The sequence below is a fragment of the Cucumis melo genome, chromosome 9 (assembly GCF_025177605.1).
Source record: "Cucumis melo cultivar AY chromosome 9, USDA_Cmelo_AY_1.0, whole genome shotgun sequence".
Classification (NCBI taxonomy): Eukaryota; Viridiplantae; Streptophyta; class Magnoliopsida; order Cucurbitales; family Cucurbitaceae; genus Cucumis; species Cucumis melo.
Window position 1 is genome coordinate 8,614,692 of NC_066865.1, and position 19,752 is coordinate 8,634,443.

At 34.2% G+C, this 19,752-nt stretch overlaps 2 protein-coding genes across 3 annotated transcripts; both read left to right on the forward strand.

The window, feature by feature from the left end:
• The window catches only part of LOC103503335 (beta-amyrin synthase-like), a 97,005-nt gene that overhangs the window by 12,909 nt on the left and 64,344 nt on the right, over nt 1-19,752 (forward strand).
• Nucleotides 77-19,735, forward strand: LOC127150972 (uncharacterized). 3 transcript variants are annotated; one of them, XM_051090044.1, is made up of 14 exons: nt 77-4,539; nt 7,136-7,208; nt 7,342-7,407; nt 13,375-15,862; nt 15,954-16,788; nt 16,911-17,223; nt 17,307-17,519; nt 17,599-17,691; nt 18,233-18,346; nt 18,437-18,850; nt 18,923-19,170; nt 19,238-19,395; nt 19,461-19,565; nt 19,658-19,735. In XM_051090044.1, exon 4 carries the CDS (start codon nt 14,815-14,817, stop codon nt 15,772-15,774), a length of 960 nt encoding a protein of 319 aa, XP_050946001.1. In that variant the 5' UTR covers nt 77-4,539; nt 7,136-7,208; nt 7,342-7,407; nt 13,375-14,814; the 3' UTR covers nt 15,775-15,862; nt 15,954-16,788; nt 16,911-17,223; nt 17,307-17,519; nt 17,599-17,691; nt 18,233-18,346; nt 18,437-18,850; nt 18,923-19,170; nt 19,238-19,395; nt 19,461-19,565; nt 19,658-19,735. The 3 variants fall into 3 exon arrangements, with proteins under 3 accessions (XP_050946001.1, XP_050946002.1, XP_050946003.1); XM_051090045.1 differs by having other exon boundaries at nt 13,375-16,788; XM_051090046.1 differs by lacking the exon at nt 77-4,539 and having other exon boundaries at nt 4,546-7,208; nt 13,375-16,788.

The window sequence follows — 19,752 nt, forward strand, 5'->3', positions numbered from 1 at the left end:
TCACTATGTGGATATACCAATTAATTTTTATAGTTCAAGGATGTGGAAAGTTTAAATGATGGGTAGAGAAATTCTAGTGTAGGGTAATTATGTTGATGGCTCTTCATTTGGCAAAAAGCATATATAAGCAACCACTTTACCATGCTGCATCAACACATAACCCAAACCTTTCTTAGAGGCATCACTAGAAATCATAAAACTTCCAAGACCATCTGGTACATATAGTAAGAACTGATGCAGTAACAAGCTTCAGCTTAAGATTCTGGAAACTGTCTTCACAAGTCTTGCTCAAACAAAAGGAACCCCCTTACTGGTCAATTGAGTCAAGGGAGTGATTACGCGAGAGAAGTCTTACATGAATCGTGTCGATAGTAGCCTGCTAATTAAACCTAGAAAGCTACAAACCTCATTAAATGTTGAAGGTCGAGGGCAACTGCTAACAATTTCAATCTTTGTTGGGTCCATAGGAACTTCATCTCTAGACACACCACATGGCCAAGAAAGGTCATCTACTTCAACTAAGACCCTTACTTAGAAAATTGCATACAACTTGTTCGAATGAAGAGTCTCCAAAACCTCTGTAAGTGCTCCTCGTGTTCTGTCTCTATCTTGATGTATATCAATATATCATCAATAAAAACTATTACAAAAGTGTCAAGGAAGTCCTTAAACACTCTACTATTATTCATCAAGTCCACAAATGCTTATAGGGCATTCAATTCGAATGACATCACAACAAACTTGTAATGTCCATACGTTGAATGAAATGGAGTTATAGGGATATAACTATCCCTAATCCTCAATTGGCGATATCTTGATTGAAAATCAATTTTGAAAAATATTGTGGCTCCTTGTAAATGATCAAAACAGGTCATCAATTCTAGGTAGAGGATACTCGTTCTTGATAGTTACCTTATCCAACTCTCTATAATTAATGCTCAAATGATGCATCAAACCATCATTCTTCTTGACAAAAAGTACTAGTGCACGCTAAGGAGAAACACATAGTCGAATAAAACCTTTGTCAAGTAGTTCATGAAACTGCACCTTAAGTTCCTTCAACTATATTGGTGTTTGACATAACCACACTAACTAAGATATACTATGGTGTCTAGGCAACCTCAGCTTCCCTGGTGTCTAACACGTAACCACACTAGCCAAGATATACTCTAAGTATCTTGGTTTAGCTTTCTGGCTTTCATAGCCGAAATCACTTTGCGCAAGACTACAGTCTCAACCCCTTTATACTTAAAAACTAGCCTCTACAAGAGAATTAAAAACTACCTCCTTATGGGAACAATTTATACTAGCATGACTAGTAAACCAACCAATTCATGCCTAATATTACATAAAACAACGCATGTCTAGAACTAACCGAGTTACATCTAAATATGATTTGTTATTTCTATATGGCATTCATTCTTTTATCTTTTCATTTGACATCATAATTTCTCCAAATTGAGTAGACATTGATAAAACATAACCTAGAGGCTTAACTTCCAAACAAGAATGCTTTTTAAACACTGATGAAATAAAGGAATGAAAAGATCCAAAATTAAATAATACTAATGCATAGTGTCTCAAGATTTGGAGCATACCTGTTACCACTATGCTTGCTCTCTTGACCTCTTGTCGATTAATGGCAAAGACTCGTCATTCCTATCTATTCCCATTACATTGGGAAGTACTTGCGCCCTAATCACCATAAATCCACTAAGACATCTGTCAGTTGTATGGCCCTCTTGCTTGCACTTAAAGTCAGCTTTGGTCCCAAACAAACAACACCTCAAATGGTACTTTCCACAAGTACTGCAAAAAGGCCTCTCTCTCATAGCTCCATCTGCCTTCGTAAACTCCTGTTGGTAGTGCTTAAGTGCGCCACCAAATCTCATATTTCTCTATGGGACCTGTGCAGGCTTTTGCTCAACCTCTTTTATGGCACGAGGAAGGTCTTTTTCTTGGTGGCTTCACCTGATCATCATCCACCTAGGCTTTCATATCCACTGCCAAACGCGATGCTTTAGCTTGGATGGTTGGCTTGGTGGCTTGAACGAAACCTCATATCATCCCTCAAGCCTCTAATGAACCTATTTACTCTAATAAGCTTTATCTCAAATAACTTAGGAGAAAATTGGGACAACACACCAAACTTTCGATGTTTAACAGTCACCTAGCCTTGCTTCGGGTTTAAGAACTCCTGACATTTGCATTTCTAAGACTAACATAGAAGAACTTAGTGTAGAAGCTCTCCTTGAATTGGTCCCACATAATCAGGTTAACATTTCCACTCAGCAGACTACCACTATATGACACCTCTCTCAAAGCATGAATACTACACACAACACCTTTTGGTTGTCGGACATCTCATATAGCGGAAGATGGTCTCCATAGAAGATAACCACAACTTCGTAGAGGTACCCATAAAGGTTTTAGGATTATATTTTACGAAGCTCCTCAAATGATTTACCTTAGCAAAAAATTGATCTAGTAGATCCTACTGTGCAACTTGTCCTTAAGTAGAGATTACATGGGTTTGTTGATATTGTGCCAAAGCATCACTCACAATAGTCTTGAACTTCTACTCTAGCCGAGTCGATAGATTAGAAAGATCAGCATGGGAGACGGGTGTGCTAGGGTCAGCAAGCCATTTAGTAGGTTAATTGCATCCTACTTCTCTACCTCCTTAACCATCCCTTCGAGCAGCTCTACATGGCAACATTTTCCTAAAATCCACCACAAATTGCTTTAGATGCCATACATAAGAAACCGATAATATTCTAGTTTAAATAGGTAAGATCGTGTACATAACCATAAAATATCTTATCATGAAAACATACCTGGCAAGGACGAAGGATTCGTATTGTTCATAGGGACATATATCATAAACTTACATCACAAGTCAGTCTGTAGAACCTAAACTTAGGCTCTGATACCAACTGTATGTTGGAATTAATGTCCTAAGACTCGTAGTTTGTAATCATTTTATTTTCAATAAAGTCGTTATTGAGAAATTGAATACTATATTCTTAAATCCAATAAACATAGATCCCAAGATTATTTTTGAGTAAACTTGAACTTTATGTAAAGACGTAAACATGAATTAAGTTCGAGTCAATAGTCTAAATAGTCTATAGTATATGATTAAAGGTTAGGCATTTTATTCAGAGATACTATGGATGCGACCTACTTTGTAAATAATACAAATGATGTAATCCTGAATCGTTCATGTAGAGACATGAAAGAGGGGACATCATATGTAAAAGGTTTATATAAGACAAAACCATGGAATAGTCACTTTTACATAATAACGCCGTTTACTGTTTAAAACTGACTATCTTGTTTTTTAATGACCTAGGTAACTTAATCTTAAACTTGAGCTAACTGTGAACTCCTATTCACACGAGATTATCCTTAGATCTGCATAGGTGAAGGTAACTCATTAGCGTTGACCGAATAAGCCTCTCATTTCAAGGATAAGATCGGGTGAATAGTTGGGAACATAGAGTGCAAGACGGAATTCACTCCTACCGATTTTAGGGTTAGTAGATAAGTTGTTTCCTCAAGAACTGAATCCAAGTCTTGAACATAGGGGCCCCAACCTTTCATTGGCTTGAGAGGGATTCGTTTTATAGGTTCGACCTTAAACCAAATGTTCAATAGTGGATCAGTGGAACTTAAGGAACAAGATGTAGTCTTAGAGGTAAAAATGGTATTTTGACCCAGCCGAGGTTACGAACAACCTATGAAGGATTAACTTACTGATCATGGTTATATAAATGGATAGAAATATGTCTATAGTGAGGAGAGTGCAGCTACGAGACTTTAGTGGAATGACTCGTTAGTTAACGAATGTTGATTAGCATGGTCTAAAAGGGTTTAGCCAGTTAATCTCGAATCATTGGAGCCCATGATCTATAGGTCCATTAGGTTCCCCTGCTAGCTCATATGGAATTAGCTTAGAACAATATGTTGGAATAATTCAAATTGTTCGAATTAGGTAAAGAGAGAGAAACCGACATATATATATGATATAGTCGTCGATTATAAGGCTTTATGCTTAAATGTGATTTAAACGTTAAAAATATGAATAAGGATTCATATTCGGAAGCTCGAAATTGATGGAAATGATTAAAGTTGTAAAAAATCAAAATGTTAATTTTTTGACTTCGACTAAAATGGTCAAATGACCATTTTGCCCTTGACCAAAATTAATGGGAATATCAAAAAATTCCACTAAATGGAATGGTGAGTAATTCCACTAAGTGTTAGTGGAATACAAAGTCTTGAGAAATTATCCATCTAATTACATGCAATTTTGCATGTAATTAGGTTATAAATAATTCTCTTTTTCAAGCTAAAAGAGAGTTTTGTTTTTGGCTAATTTTTATAAAAACTTCATTCCAAATCTCTCTCTAATTCTTTTTCCATTCGACGGGTACCACAACCTGGTTCTTAGTCCAGAGTATAGCAGGTGATCTCTAGTGGTGGTTTTAGGTTTTGTGATCATGAGAAAATTTGGAGCATCAGGGAGCTTCAAAGGTAAAGAATTTCTTTTAACCTTAATTAGTGTAATTAGGATGGTCTTAAGCATGTTAATTATTAAAGTGTTTACTTGCATATAAAGTAATTTTTCGATCCTGTTTCCACTGGGTTTGTATGATTTCCAGCACTGTAATGACTCAACTTTTGAATCTTAAGCTGAGGCCATTACTTTATTAAAAACAACATTTTCAAAATCAAAACAATGCAAAGTTTACTTTATTTTATCAAATAAATAAAGAAAGTTAAAGTCAAACTATGTAGAAGACATAATATTTTGTAGAACAAAATTAAAAAAAAATAAAGAAAATCTCTAAAGAAATAATTTGTTGAAATTTATGTCTTAAAACTCATAGTTTGTAATTTAAAATCATATTCTACTCAATAGCGAAGTTATTTAGGACTCATTAGTAAAAATGAATACTATAATCTTGAATCCAATAAACTTAGGTCTTGAGGTTGTCTTGTGCAGAGACATAAATGTGGATCAAGTTTAACTATATAACGTAAAAAATCTGTAGTATATCAATAAGGTTGAACACCTTATTTTGGGGACACAATGGATGTGGCCCGCTTGTAGTTTGTACAAACTATATAGTTCTCAATCGTTCATGTAGATACATAGAAGTGAGGGCATCCTATGTAAAAAATTTACATGTAACACCCCGAATATTTCAAAACCAAGCTGACGTTATTATTAATCTAATTATCTTAACGTTCTAAAAACATGTCCTTCTTGTCGCTCACCAACTTGCCTTTCCTTTCACCTTTGCTTGGAAAGTTTAAACATTAAAAGAGTGCATATATACAGTATACCTAATAAGGGACCCACTACTGGGCTCACTAGGTGAAAGTTAACTTCATATTAAGTGTATACCCCATGTGATAAAAAACTTGTGAACCCGCAGGAGCACATAATAATCACATAGAGTGAACCCGCAGGAATACATAATAATCACATAGACTGAGCTCGTAGGAACACATAATAATCACATAAAGTGAACCTGCAAGAACAAGTAATAGTCATCAGAGTGAATCCGTAAGACACCGTGCACAAGAGTAGACCACCCTAATAGCTAAAGCTAACAATCAACATCAGTCTAAAGCATATTCATACAAACAGTCTTAGTAAACAACCATCATCATAATTCTACAATAAACCATATGTTATGCAAATAACTATCCATCAACATAACTAAAACAATAGTTCATAAGCTTTGTAGTTATGAGTTCACCATAAATTTCACAGTACCTCTCAGGTTAAGAGATTGGTTAACCATCATAATTCACAATTATCACATAATCATAACTAAGCCAATAATTATCCATCACAATCATCACGGTAATTCATAACTAAGTCAATAGTTATACAATCAATTATCACACTAATTCAGAACTAAATCAATAGTTATCCAATCAATTATCACAGTAACACATAGACTATGCAAATAACTTCCCATAACAGTTATGAGTAACCCATAGGTTATGCATAAACTTCATCAATAAAAGATTCACAATAAACCATAACAGTCTAATCCATATTATATGCTCTAATAATAATCCATGATAGACATGCAAACAATTATCATACTTTTTATAGAAAGCATTCTCAAGTAACCACATGTTATGCAAATCATTTCCCTTTACACATTCTAAAGTAGCCTTAGACTAAATCAATTACTACTCTTCATAAATTATCAGTAACTCATAACTCAACCAATAGTTATCCATCACAATTCTGACAGTCATCCATAGACTAAGTAACTGGCTACCCATCTCATTTATCACAGTAACTCATACTATGCTAATAGTTATCCAACACAATCATATAGTAACTCATAGACTATGCAAATAACTCCACATAACATAGTAACTCTTAGACTAAGCAAATAACTCCCCTTCACAGTGATTACAGTAACTAATAGGCTATGCATAAACTTCATCAATAAAAGATCCACAGTAAACCATCATAGTCTAATTTACAACATACCATATCACTAATTTATAATAAGCATGTAAACAATAATTTCACAGTAGGCATAGACAATTCCCACATTAAGCATATGCAAATAATTATTCTTTACACCTTAACCTAATCAAATGACCATTGTTCACAATTTAACAGTAACCTTAAGCTATATAGATAGTTCATGGTTACAAATATAACATAGGCTATGCATATAGTTGCATCACCATTATCACCTAGTAATCCAACCCTCAATTAGGGATCCAGTATTAGAACTCTTACCTTTGTTTATGCTAAGTTTCTTGCTGCAAACGAAACCATAATTCCATTTATGCATAACTAAAATTAAATTAACAATTTTGCCAACTAATTAATTACAAATTTAATTTTCTTAGCTTACCAAACTCATCTAAATGGAGGTTAAAAACATCCACTCAACCTTAATGGAAAAATTCACAACTTAAATCCTCAAACTTTACCAAACGGACCTTCTAAAGGCATGCAACCAAAATCAATTCCAATAATAAATTTAATTTACAGTCTCAATTAACCTTTTAGTGAGTATTAAAAAATCACAATAAAGACCCAAAACATTGCCAAACTCACCAAACTGATGATCAATGCGGACAGAAGCTTTGGCTCGATTGGCGTAGAGCGGCACACGTGGGTTGTCGAAGGCTGGCTAGAGAAAAGATTGAGATGGGTGGGTGGTTATTTATTAATGTTTGTGTGCTTGGAATTTATCATTTTAATATTTCCTTCGTAAACTTCTCTTCATAGAATCAATAAGTTCGTTAATGTGTAATTAAGGTTTTATGTCTACAACTATGCTATAGGAGGAGACACGGTCATCGCATGCAATATGCTCACAATGTCTCTAAGTAAGGATCATGCAATAAAAGGTACACATCATTTCCATGCATAACGACTTAATCTACGTTGAGTACATATTTTCCTCTTACTTGCCCAAGTATAAGCAAAGTAAGAGGTTTCCTTGGAAAGTCAAGGTCGTACATAGAGAAATTTTATCAAGCTGAGTAATAATGCTTACTTCTAACTTCAGACGGTATACATATTGTTAGGGCTATTTTAGACCTAACATTATTAGACTAATTTTTCCTAACCTTTATCCATTGACTTACTAAAATATCATTTTTATGCAAAATATAAAACTTCACCCCGATACGAGTCCAACGCCACTAAAATCACTTAAATTGGAGTTATAACGAAGAAGAACGGTAAAAGACAAGTTTAAGGGCAAAACTGAGAAATTGGAAAAGATCGGATGAACCAGATAGCACCACGTGGCATCACCAGATCATGCCACGCGTCCGCCTCGAAGTCGAGTGTTTGAAACCTAGGCATGCCCTTATTTTTCCTTTCAATTTTTCGCACCACCCGGAAACCCGATCCGACAACCCGATCCATGAGCCGGTTCGCGACCCGCGCCTAGTCCGCCATGTGTCGAGCCCTCGTCTGCGCGTGCCTCTCCCCTATCGTGAGTTCGAATCTCAGTAGCCGTGTTTCTTTTTTTCTCTTCAATTGGGCTAATCCAAGACCCGACCCAAGCCCATTTGTGACACAGTTCATCATCTTCCCCAAGATTAACTGCAAAATGGTAGTTTTTAACCTAGATCCATTTTTTTCTCCCATTTTCTCTTCTATAAAATCCCTCATATTTTTTTGGAAGAGAGATAAGAAATTCCAATGTAAAAAAAAATCCTCTTTCGCATTCAATTCTTGTAGCAAAATTCTCGAAACTTTATCAATAAAAGATTACTTTTGTCAAAGAAATGGATTCTTTCCTCAACAACTCTTCAAGAATTTCATCGATCTTCATGGGCTAAGGTAATCTTTTGAGACTTTTTCTCGGATTAAATTACCATGTTTTCTTTGAGAATCAAATTCTTTTCTATATCTTTTCAATTTTTTATTTGATTGCTTGTTTCCCTTTGCAATTTCTTTTTAAATTTCAATAAAATAAATAAGTTTTTCCCATCAATTTTTCATTGAAATTTCTTTACAAACTCTTAAAATGCTGAACTTAAATTTTGATTTGCAATGGTTTGTTGTGACGAATTAATTGTTGAGATTGTCTTTAATTTTCTACTAATTGATTCTTGCATAACAAATGTGAGATGAGCATTAATTTTGCGAAGGGTAGTGGCTATCCCCTCCTTAGCAAATCTTGAATAGGATGAATTTTGCCTAAATTTGAACATGCTTTGGTTGCTGAGATTGATTATGTTTTAATAGAGATTTGGTTACTTTCTTTTTGTAAAAATTCCATTCTTGCATATTCAAGAAAAGATTAATTGATCTTCTTTCTTTTTCAATGATAAGAAACATGATAATCACCCAAGAAAAAGTCCCTCTATTAAACTTGGAAGAAAAACTTTACTTGAATTACTTGTTGTCACTAATCATCCCTTAATGCTTGTTCTTTACTATAGTTCAAAAATTACTTCCATAACCCCTCCCCCTTTTTGATCTTGAAGGTACTAATCGACCTTGTTTGTAAATTTTGAAGTTTTAAATTCTAAGTGCTCTCTAGGGTTCAACACCCTTCTTCCCCATACTACTCTTAATTTCCACAAAGGTAAGAAGGGTTAAAAAGATAACTTTGAAAGGTAATTGAGGTAATCCCTAACCCTCATATTTCATCTAGTCTTTCTCTATTCTTGTATTCTTTTATTTTAGACTAGGAATAAATTCTTGTTTTGCATACTTACATCCATAACATCCCATCATTTTGATAACGACTTACCTCAAGAAAAATTTCATCTTTCACATATCTATACAATATGATGTAAATGTATATTGATTCTACTATTTACAATAGAGATTTTATAGAAGGCATGGAATGACATGATTATGAAAAGTGAACTAATTTATATTAAAGAAATATGTAGGAAGGCATCCGCGTTGTAGGCGATCGAATAAGTCATGCAACAATCCTTGATGTGATATATATCACTTAACCATCTTCTAATTAAGGTGAGCAACCTCTCGACACCTAAACACCACACTTGTTCGCCTTTCGAAAAACAAATGATAAAGATAGTTACACAATAGCTATCTAGGTTTCCTTTACTTGTAAGAATCAAATGGCCTCTCTATTAAGGTGGACAATCTTTCGGTGTTTGAATACCATATTTGTTCACCTTCCAAGACACAAACGATGGAACTGGGATTGTCGCGAAGCCATCTTCCACGAATGTTCAGCGTGTTCTTCACTACTTATTCTCTCGAGTACTTGGCCAACAACACCTAATTCCTTCTCTCGAAGAGAATCAGGGAATGGGATGAAGTTCAGGTGAAACATGTTGAACCTTATAAGTAAAGGTCCCTTATGAAACACTTATCGTATACTTATATTACTTATAGCACGTCAACAAGATGAATAGTAAAAAAGTGATAGAATGACAATGGATAAATATGTATTGTTCTTGGGCATGAAAATATAAACGTCAACATAGTACATTAAAATGCACAAAGATAAGGAGCCAAACCTCAAAATCATTATCATGCATTATTTGGTTATTTTACAAGTTAGGGGAATGGTTGGTAAGATTCTCTCTTTAATCTTTCTTTAAACTCTTACTTAAAAGTTGACCTGAGAAGAGGTGAGGATCGGAAGAACTTCTATAAAAGGGAAAAGTCTATTCCCTTCCGTCGACTCTCAAAGAGACAAACCTCACCGAAGCTCTTAGATTCCCTTTTGCATGGTAGATTTGGCGGTATTTATAGGCTTATTTAGGAAGGGAGCTTCCATTCTATATCCTTTGCACTTGTCAGTGCCTAATACAACATTGTCATGTCACACCAACTCCAACTACCATTCTTGTCTTCTAGTAAATCTCCTTGTGTGATGATATGGCATCTCGCCTAACGATATTAATCGCCAGGCACTTCTTATTGCTTAAGTTCTTGCACACGTTCTTCTTGCGATTCGCTATGTTTCTTATTTTCTTCATCATCCTACAATGAAAACACTAAAAACACAGTTAATCAAGCTTGGAGACTTATGTAAGTTGCATTTTCTTATCTTTATAAATTTGTTGTAAAAGCTTTGGTCCTTTATTCTACGTTCTAACTTCATTGTTCTACCAAAATGGCTACAATAACTTGTTCTACAAGTTATCAGTGGCAGTGACTTAGGGTTCGCGTAAGGACAAGAGAAATAATTTTTTTCTTTTTTCTTTTTAACTTTCACGCTTTCCAGAATCCCAATAAATAACCCCCAAATAATAATAAAAATAAGAATACCTTATTATTATTTACTCTCATTTTTCTTAAATAAAACATATATAATAAATATATATATTTATCCAAATCTCCCTTCTCTCTACTAATTAATTTCATCATCTTTATCATCCAATAATAATTATAATGCCGCACATACTTAACATTTTTTACCATTAATTATATAACCAAACTATGTAATTAATTAATAATATGCTCCACCAAATTCCAAAATCTTTAATTAAACATACATACCCATATATATATTTAACTAATCTAACACCTTACACCAATTAAATTCATTAACTTCCAATTCCAGTTAACCTAACACCTGTACTAATCTAATCATAAATTATTCAAGAAATTAAGTAATAAAATTACCTTAATTTTTTTTTAGAGTTAGATTATAAAGACTGGAGCCGTGAAATAGTCACTTTTATGTTATAATACCATTTATTGTTTAAAATGGACTATTTCATTTATTGATGTCATGCCTCGCCCAACAACACGTCTTAAACCTTGCTTTGTGGCTCACAGACGTGACTTGAGCAACCTTGACGTCTTTAAGCAAAATGGGAGAACGCTCAACCTTAAACTTAATGCTTAACTTGAACTTAAACTACTAGGAAATAAACCTCACAACGCAAATTAAAATAAACAAACATCTTTTATTAACTTAACAACATGTGCTTCAATACATACTACATGCTTCTTGAGTACAAAGAACTATAAGAAAAAGCTTCCAATGCCTAGCACAACTTCTTTAGATTCACACTTAAAATGCCTAGTTTAATTCCTTGCGTCTAGCTTGCTCGTTTTACCCTTAAATTGGAATGCCTTAAATTGGCATCAACGCCTTGATACTTGGGGAAGGAAAACTTAAAACATAAGTCGAATACGTAGTCTTTGAGGTTTTAGAAATCTTTTTGAGGCATACAACATGTAAATACATTTTTATAATTAGGCATATAGTGCCTCATTCAAAATATTAAATACACATTAGCTTCCTCTTATTCCTTTTGCAAAGAACATGAATCATTCTCACACATAGACTACTGTGATGACCGCATGAACATCAACATCTCTTAGAGAATTTCTCGATTCATTTCTCATTACTCAGACTATTAACTCAACACGCTTCTTTCAATGCATTGGCCAACTTCTTATCGTCATGTGGTCCTTTCATACCATGGTTTCTATGACATATTATGTGCACATAATAGACAACTTATGATAAGAATAAAGCTAATGGTTTACTCGCATACATAGGGATCATACAATCATATAATAGAAAGCTTTACATTTCAAACATAACTTTCAAACATTCATGCTCTCATAAACATTCACATGCGCATTACATTAACAATATAAGACTCAGAAGAAATGCTTTAAAAACTCTTTTCATCTTTTAGAAAATTACTCATGAAAATACTTAGTTTCCTTCCTTTCTCTGATCACCTAACTCTAAGTTTCTTTCTTTACGGCTAAAGATTTCACAACAACACAACACTAAGAAATTTTAGAATAATCACCTTTTCTTCAAACCTGAAGTCCTATTTATACTAATCCTTAGTTAGATTTGTCATGAGAATAGCGGGTCTGTAGGATTTATGTCCTAATGCTCGTAATTTGTAGTTTAAATTACATTTTATACAATAAAGTGGTTATTGAGGACTTATTAGTGAAAATTGAAACTATAATCTTGAATTCAATAAATTAACACTACTAGAAAAAGACCCTTTCTTGACGGTTGATTTTTTCTTTTCTTGACGGTTTCTTGAAAAACCGTCAAGAAATGGGCGGTTTAATGAAAAACCCGTCAAGAATTTTGATTAAAAGGCGGAGGGGAGGCAATTTACAGAATTCTTGACGTTTTTGAAATGTCAAGTAATATGCAATTTTTTCTTGACGTTTTGGAACCGTCAAGTTGTTTATTTTACATTCTTAAAACGTTTTGGAACCGTCATTAAGGTCCCTCTCTCTATGTTTAATTGTAGAGAAGGGCCTTCATTTAAAGGGATAAAATAGTTGGTAATGAGAACCAATGACAATGTTACAAGTTGATATTAGCAAAAATAACAAGGTTGAAAGTAACTTAAACCTTATAGTATCCCAAACTTTCTTTGTCACTTTTTTTCCCCTTTTTGAAGAAGGTAATATGTATTTTGATATTCCTTTGTGAGGAAGGTAGAGTACTCATTTAGACTTTGTTTTAATAATTGCATTTGTTTGCATGCAAGTTCTTATTCCTTTGTATTTTGATTGTTGGATTTTAATGTTATAGATTTGGTTATGGTCTATAGTAACTTGTATTCTTTTTGTTAGTAGGAGTTGCTAAAATCTTGTATTTCTTGTATTCTTTCATATGAATTTCTTTCATATTATGAATTTCTTGTATTCTTTCATATATTATAATTCAAATTGATAACCATTACTCAATAAATTCTCTTAGGACTTACACTTATGGATAGATCATGGATAGGAATTTATTTTCTTTATTTGGTTAGTTGGTGGAAACTTAGTCTTATTAAACGAATGTTTGTTCAATATCCATATTTCTTTTCTCTTTTTATTATCTCAACAAGACTTTTTGAACTAATTTAATTTACTTTATTTGTCAATAGATTTACAATTATGGATAAATCATGGATGCATAAAAGTAGATTATCCAAAGAATATGAGTTGGGCGTGGAAAATTTCATCAAATTTGGATTTTCGAATACAAGTACCTCTTACAATCGTTGTCCTTGTTTGAAATGTGGGAATTTTGAAAAGCATAGTAGAAAGGATGTTAGAGATCATTTATATGTTAATGGTATTGATGAAAGTTATAAAATTTGGTTTTGGCATGGTGAAGCACTTCCTAACTCATCTTTCTATGGAGAATGTTCAAAGTTTGACACACATACATGTGAAGAGAATGATGTTGGAAGTGTAAAAGAAATGATTGAAGTTGCTCACGAGGAGTATTCAAAAGACCCAAATGGATTTGAGAAGTTGCTTATTGATGCTGAAAAACTATTGTATGAAGGATGTAAAAAGTACACAAAGTTGTCTACTCTAGTTAAATTGTATAATTTAAAAGTTAGATGTGGATGGAGTGATATCAGTTTTTCAGAATTACTTAAAACTTTGAAGGAAATTCTGCCAACTACCAATGAACTCCCAAATTCATTGTACGAAGCAAAGAAAACATTAGGTGCATTAGGAATGGAATATGAAAAGATTCATGCATGTCCTAATAATTGTTGTCTCTATAGGAAAGAATTTGCTAATGCAACAGAATGTCCTGAATGTGGTCAATCCATGTGGAAAAACGTTAAGGATAGAAATGAAGAGAGAAAGCAAATTCTCTCAAAAGTGATATGGTACTTCCCACCCATTCCACGATTCAAAAGACTATTTAGAAGTATTGAATGTGCTGAAAACCTGACTTGACATGCTAGTGAAAGAATTGAGGATGGTAAGTTACGACATCCTGCGGACTCTCTAACATGGAAGTTAGTAGACTTTAAATGGCCAGACTTTGATTCTGAACCTAGAAATCTTCGTCTAGCATTGTCAGCTGATGGAGTAAATCCTCATGGTGACATGAGTTCTAAATACAGTTGTTGGCCAATAGTGATGGTTATTTATAATCTTCCACCATGGTTGTGTATGAAAAGAAAGTACATGATGCTATCAATGCTAATTTCAGGGCCAAAACAACCAGGGGATGATATAGGCACATACTTAGCACCACTAATTGAAGAGTTAAAACTTTTATGGGAAAATGGTGTTGAATGTTATGATGCTTATCGAGAAGAAGTATTCAACTTAAGGTCAGTTTTGTTGTGGACAATCAATGATTTTCCTGCATATGGTAACCTCAGTGGATGTTGTGTTAAAGGGTATAAGGCATGCCCAATTTGTGGAGATAATACAAATTCTATAAGGTTACGACATGGGAAGAAAATAGCATACCTAGGACATCGAAGATTTCTAGCACGCCATCATCCGTATCGACGACAAAAAAGTCATTCAACGGTAAAAAAGAACTTGGTACAATTCCAGAACCACTTTCTATGGAAGATGTGTACTTGAAATTGAAAGATCTTGAATTTCCTAAAGGAAAGAAGATCCATAAGAACCTATCGATGAACAGAAGTGAAAAGATTTGTTGGAATAGGTTATCTTCCTTTTTTGAGTTGCCATATTGGAAAGATCTTCATGTTAGACATTGTTTAGATGTGATGCACATCGAAAAAAATGTTTGCATGAATATCTTAGGTACGCTTCTTGATATTCCTGGTAAAAGTAAGGATGGGTTGAATGCTAGACGTGATTTAGTTGATCTAAAACTTCGACCAGAGCTTGCCCCTATTAGTAGTGAGAAGAAAATATTCATTCCTCCTGCGTGTTATACTCTTACAAAGGAAGAAAAACGATGTGTTTTGAAGACTTTGTCAAGAATAAAGGTTCCCGAAGGTTACTCTTCCAATATTAGAAACCTTGTGTCAATGACAGATTTAAAACTTAATACTTTAAAATCTCATGATTGTCATGTGCTCATACAACAGTTGTTTCCCATTGCGATAAGATCGGTGCTACCGAAACATGTTCGTTATGCTACAACTCGATTGTGCATCTTTTTCAATTCTGTATGCAACAAGGTGTTAGATGCGCAACAATTAGAGAAGTTGGAAGAAGATATTGTGGTAACATTGTGTTTATTTGAAAAGTATTTTCCCCCTTCATTCTTCACAATCATGATTCATCTCACAGTACACATAGTTAGGGAAGTCAAACTTTGTGGCCCTATATATCTTCGATGGATGTATTCCTTTGAAAGATTCATGAAATTTATCAAAACCTCTGTAAGGAATAGATATCGTCCAGAAGGTTGTATTGCCGAAAGTTATTTAATAGAAGAAGCTATTGAATTTTGTTCTGATTTCTTATCTGGAGTGGATCCCGTTAGGCTTGGGACTCGCAAGTCACAAGACCATTTAGACACTTCAAACATTGGTAGACCTTGTCCATAGGAGTTCCATTCAAACCTGAACAAGAACTTCTACGTCAAGCTCATCGATATGTGTTGGAAAATACAATTGATGTTCAACCATATATGGAGTAAGTTTATTCATTGATTTCTTCATTCTTTCATTCATTTTTAAATAATTAAATCTAACTATATTACAATGTTTGAATGATGACTACAAAGAAAACATATGAAGGCTTTGCAACTACAATATCTGAACAAGTCTAAAAATCAGAAATGGCTTCAAGAGGAATATAATCGAACTTTTATACACTGGTTACGAGAAGAGGTACAGTGTTGAACTTTGTAATTTAGTTATACATGTTATGTTTTGAACTTGAAATAATAATTCTTGTGGTAGGTATCAACTGAGCTTGAAGTTGGAAATAGTGGAGTTTTAGACAATTTAAGGTGGATTGCTAATGGCCCTCATCCTTTTGTTATTACATATAGTGGTTATGCAATAAACGGATGTCGCTATCATAGAAAATCTTCTGAGAAGGATCGAAGTGTACAAAACAGTGGAGTTAGTTTAGTTGCAAAAACAATGCAAGTGTCTAGTTCTAAAGATAAAAATCCCGTCATTGGAGATATGTCATTCTATGGAGTGATACAAGAGATATGGGAACTCAATTACAATACGTTTAATGTTCCGATGTTTAAAAGCGATTGGGTTCAGAATAGTGGTGGTGTTTGGATCGATGAACTTGGTTATATTTTAGTTGATTTAAATGGAGTAGGACACAAGTCAGACTCATTTATACTAGCAAGCCAAGCAAAGCAAGCGTTTTATGTTGAGGATCCAAGTGATGTTAGATGGTCAGTTGTACTCACTCCACCACAAAGAGACTATGAAGATAGATATAATGACGATGAACTTGGTGATATAGTACTCCGGTCTGAAGGAATACCCAATGATATGCCAGATGTCTATTTAAACAATGATTTGGATGAAATGTCTCAACGTACATAAGGTCAGATTGTGAAGGCACATGGATACCTACAAAATATTATAATGGTGTGTTCACAATTTCAAACAAGTAGACCATAAGTTTATTATGTTCATTTATTTTATTTCATTATTTATTATTGTTTAAAATTTGTATATCATGCTAATTTTTTCTTCATTTTGATTGACAGCTTCGCATAATATAATATGAACGATCTTAATGAAGAAGTTGGTGTCGGTGAGTTGAATGCAACAGTTGAAGAAACCCCAAAAGAGTTTAAGCGACGACGAGGACCTACTATTATGTTTGATGTAACTCGCATTAGAAGTTTGGGAGACAAGAAGATGGTGAGGTACAATGAAGACAGAGCACCTATTGGTGAGAATGGAGCGAAGTTAAAGTCTTTCATAGGGTCTGCAACCCATTATCATGTCCCTATCACATATATTTCTTGGAAAAGTGTGCCTGCAGAACTGAAAGATAAGATATTCACTACAGTTGAGGTATATATAACTTTAATGTCCTTATTATATTTGATAATGTTCTTGTTGTATGGACACTTGATTAAGTACTTTTAATTATTTAGGCTGCATTCGTCATTGATCCAAGATCTAGGAAAAACGTTCTCCAAACTGCAGGTATTTCGTTTCGTCAGTTTAAGAACTGACTAACAACGAAATACATCATCCCGCATAAAGATGAACCACAATTGCTTCAAGTTCCACCTGAAAAGTATTCCTTCATTAAGCAAAATCACTGGGAAGAGTTTGTAAGGTCAAGGTTATCAGAGACCTTTCAGGTATGAATAACTTTTATACATGAAAATCATTCAGAATAATATTTGCTACTTTCTCATTAACAAATACATTTGGATATAGGAAAAAAGAAAATTACAACAAGATAGACGATCGAAGAACAAATACAATCATAGAATCTCAAGGAAAGGGTATGCCAATCTTAAGGAGGAAATGGTAAGATGTTTAGATGTCTAAGGAGGAAACTCCCATTTTTGTAGTTTGTTCTTTCTTTGTTGCCAAAGAAACCTTATAGAATTTGGGATGTCTGGTTGGATATTTGGTGTAATGCTCCTCTTTGCTTGCGTGGTGTAAGTTTGTTTGTTTCTTGTCATTTGCTTGCGTGGTGTAAGGTTGCATAAAAAGTTGTAAGTAGGATTATTGTATGACTTTGTCATTTGGGGGGAGGGGGGGGGGGTTGCATAAAAAGTTGTAAGTAGGATTCTTCTAAATCTTTGTCATTGAGGGGAGGGGGGGGGGGCTGTTTGTTTCTTGTAAAGGGTTGTATAAAAAGTTGTAAGTTTGTTGTTTGTTTCTTGTAAATGGTTGCGTAAAAAGTTGTAAGTAGGATTATTGTATGACTTTGTCATTTGGGGGGGAGGGGGGGTTGCATAAAAAGTTGTAAGTTTGTTGTTTGTTTCTTGTAAATTTGCTTTGTACCAAAAATGGAATACAAGCTAATATGTTTACCACTTCAACTCCATGTTCTCGAATGAAGAAGGAGGGTTCAAATGAAGTTTATGTTGATTGAGCTAAAATGTGGAAGAAAGCTCGAGTTAACAAATGAGGACAGTACGACAACGACGACATTCAACAAGTCGTCCATAAAATAGTAAGTCATTACATGTAAATCACACATTTCAATTATCCATTACATAAGCAATCATTTCTATAACTTACATTAATTTTGCTATCTTTTTAGGATGAGATATCAATGAATACAGATTCATCTTCTGTGAATAGACACTGTTCGAATGATGTATTAACCTAAGCATTGGGTACAAAACAGCACAATGGTCATGTGCGTGGGGTTGGTGGATACGTTACTCCAACAACGTACTTTCATTCAGTTAAGAAAACATCAAAAGATGAGGCGAACATTCTAGTTGAGAATGAAGAACTCCGTAGGCGAGTTAGTGAATTAGAGGCACAAATTCGCTCAAACTTATCTACACCATTGTTTGCACACGGGAGTTGTTCAAGGCCAATAGTGTTAGAGGGGATTGAAGAGAAGGATAAGAGAATAGAAGTGGAATCGTTGGACAAACCAAAACAGAAGGAAAAGAAAGGGAAGGAGGTAATGAAGATGAATGAACCAGAGTTGGACGTCTTGAAGGTATGTAATCCACTATTAAACTCGAATGTCTATTATTGTACGTCTTAATGAATTTGGATGTTCTTGAATTAGGAGAGGGACTTAATAAAAATACCTACAGAAAAAGAAGTTGTATGTGAATTGACATCAACTTTGCCATTAGCGTTGAAGTCGATTCTCAGATATGCTGAGAAGGTAATGGAGAAAGATTCCAGCATCACTTTTTCACTACCCGCCGACCTTTTTGGCGTTAGTCGAAAGACTTCTGTGCTTCGAGAGGATATCGTTGATCTTTGTAACATGAATGAAGTGAAAACGTTTACATTGGTGGCCTATATGATGTAAGTCAATTTCATTCCTTTGCATTTAAATTTATGTATCTCCTTTACGAGTTTATATATTTTGTAGGTACTTGTATTCATCTGTTAGTGGTTTGAAAGAAAATATGCAGTATGTCTTTGTAGATCCGACCCTAATCTCTTCTGAAAACACACAAGAATCTCGAATTCGAAACTTGTGTAGTAGATTGATGGTGTCCAAATAGTTTTTGCTCCTTTTAATCCCGGGTAAGTTTAGTTAGGGTATTGGTTGCATTGACAATAAAATAGTACTTACATTTTTGTATAATTAGGGGTCATTGGGCACTGCTTGCTATAAATGCGTATGAGGATACAGTGTTTTACCTTGACTCGCTAAGGACGACATCAAAAGCAACTACAAGATATGTAACCGACACGTAAGTTTAATCTTTTTATATCATGTAGTGCTCTTAATTCTAATGCATGTACAATATTCTAAGATATGTGCAATCTTATCATGGCAAAATAGAGCAATAGCGATATTTCACTCGCAAAAGAACATTAATAAAAGCAGGAAACAAACTTTATGGCGAACAGTAAAGGCAAGTATAAATATTTAAAGTC

What these genes read in the sequence shown, in the direction of transcription:
- LOC127150972 (XM_051090045.1), top strand. Translation starts at nt 14,815, where the DNA reads ATGGAAGATGTGTACTTGAAATTGAAAGATCTTGAATTTCCTAAAGGA.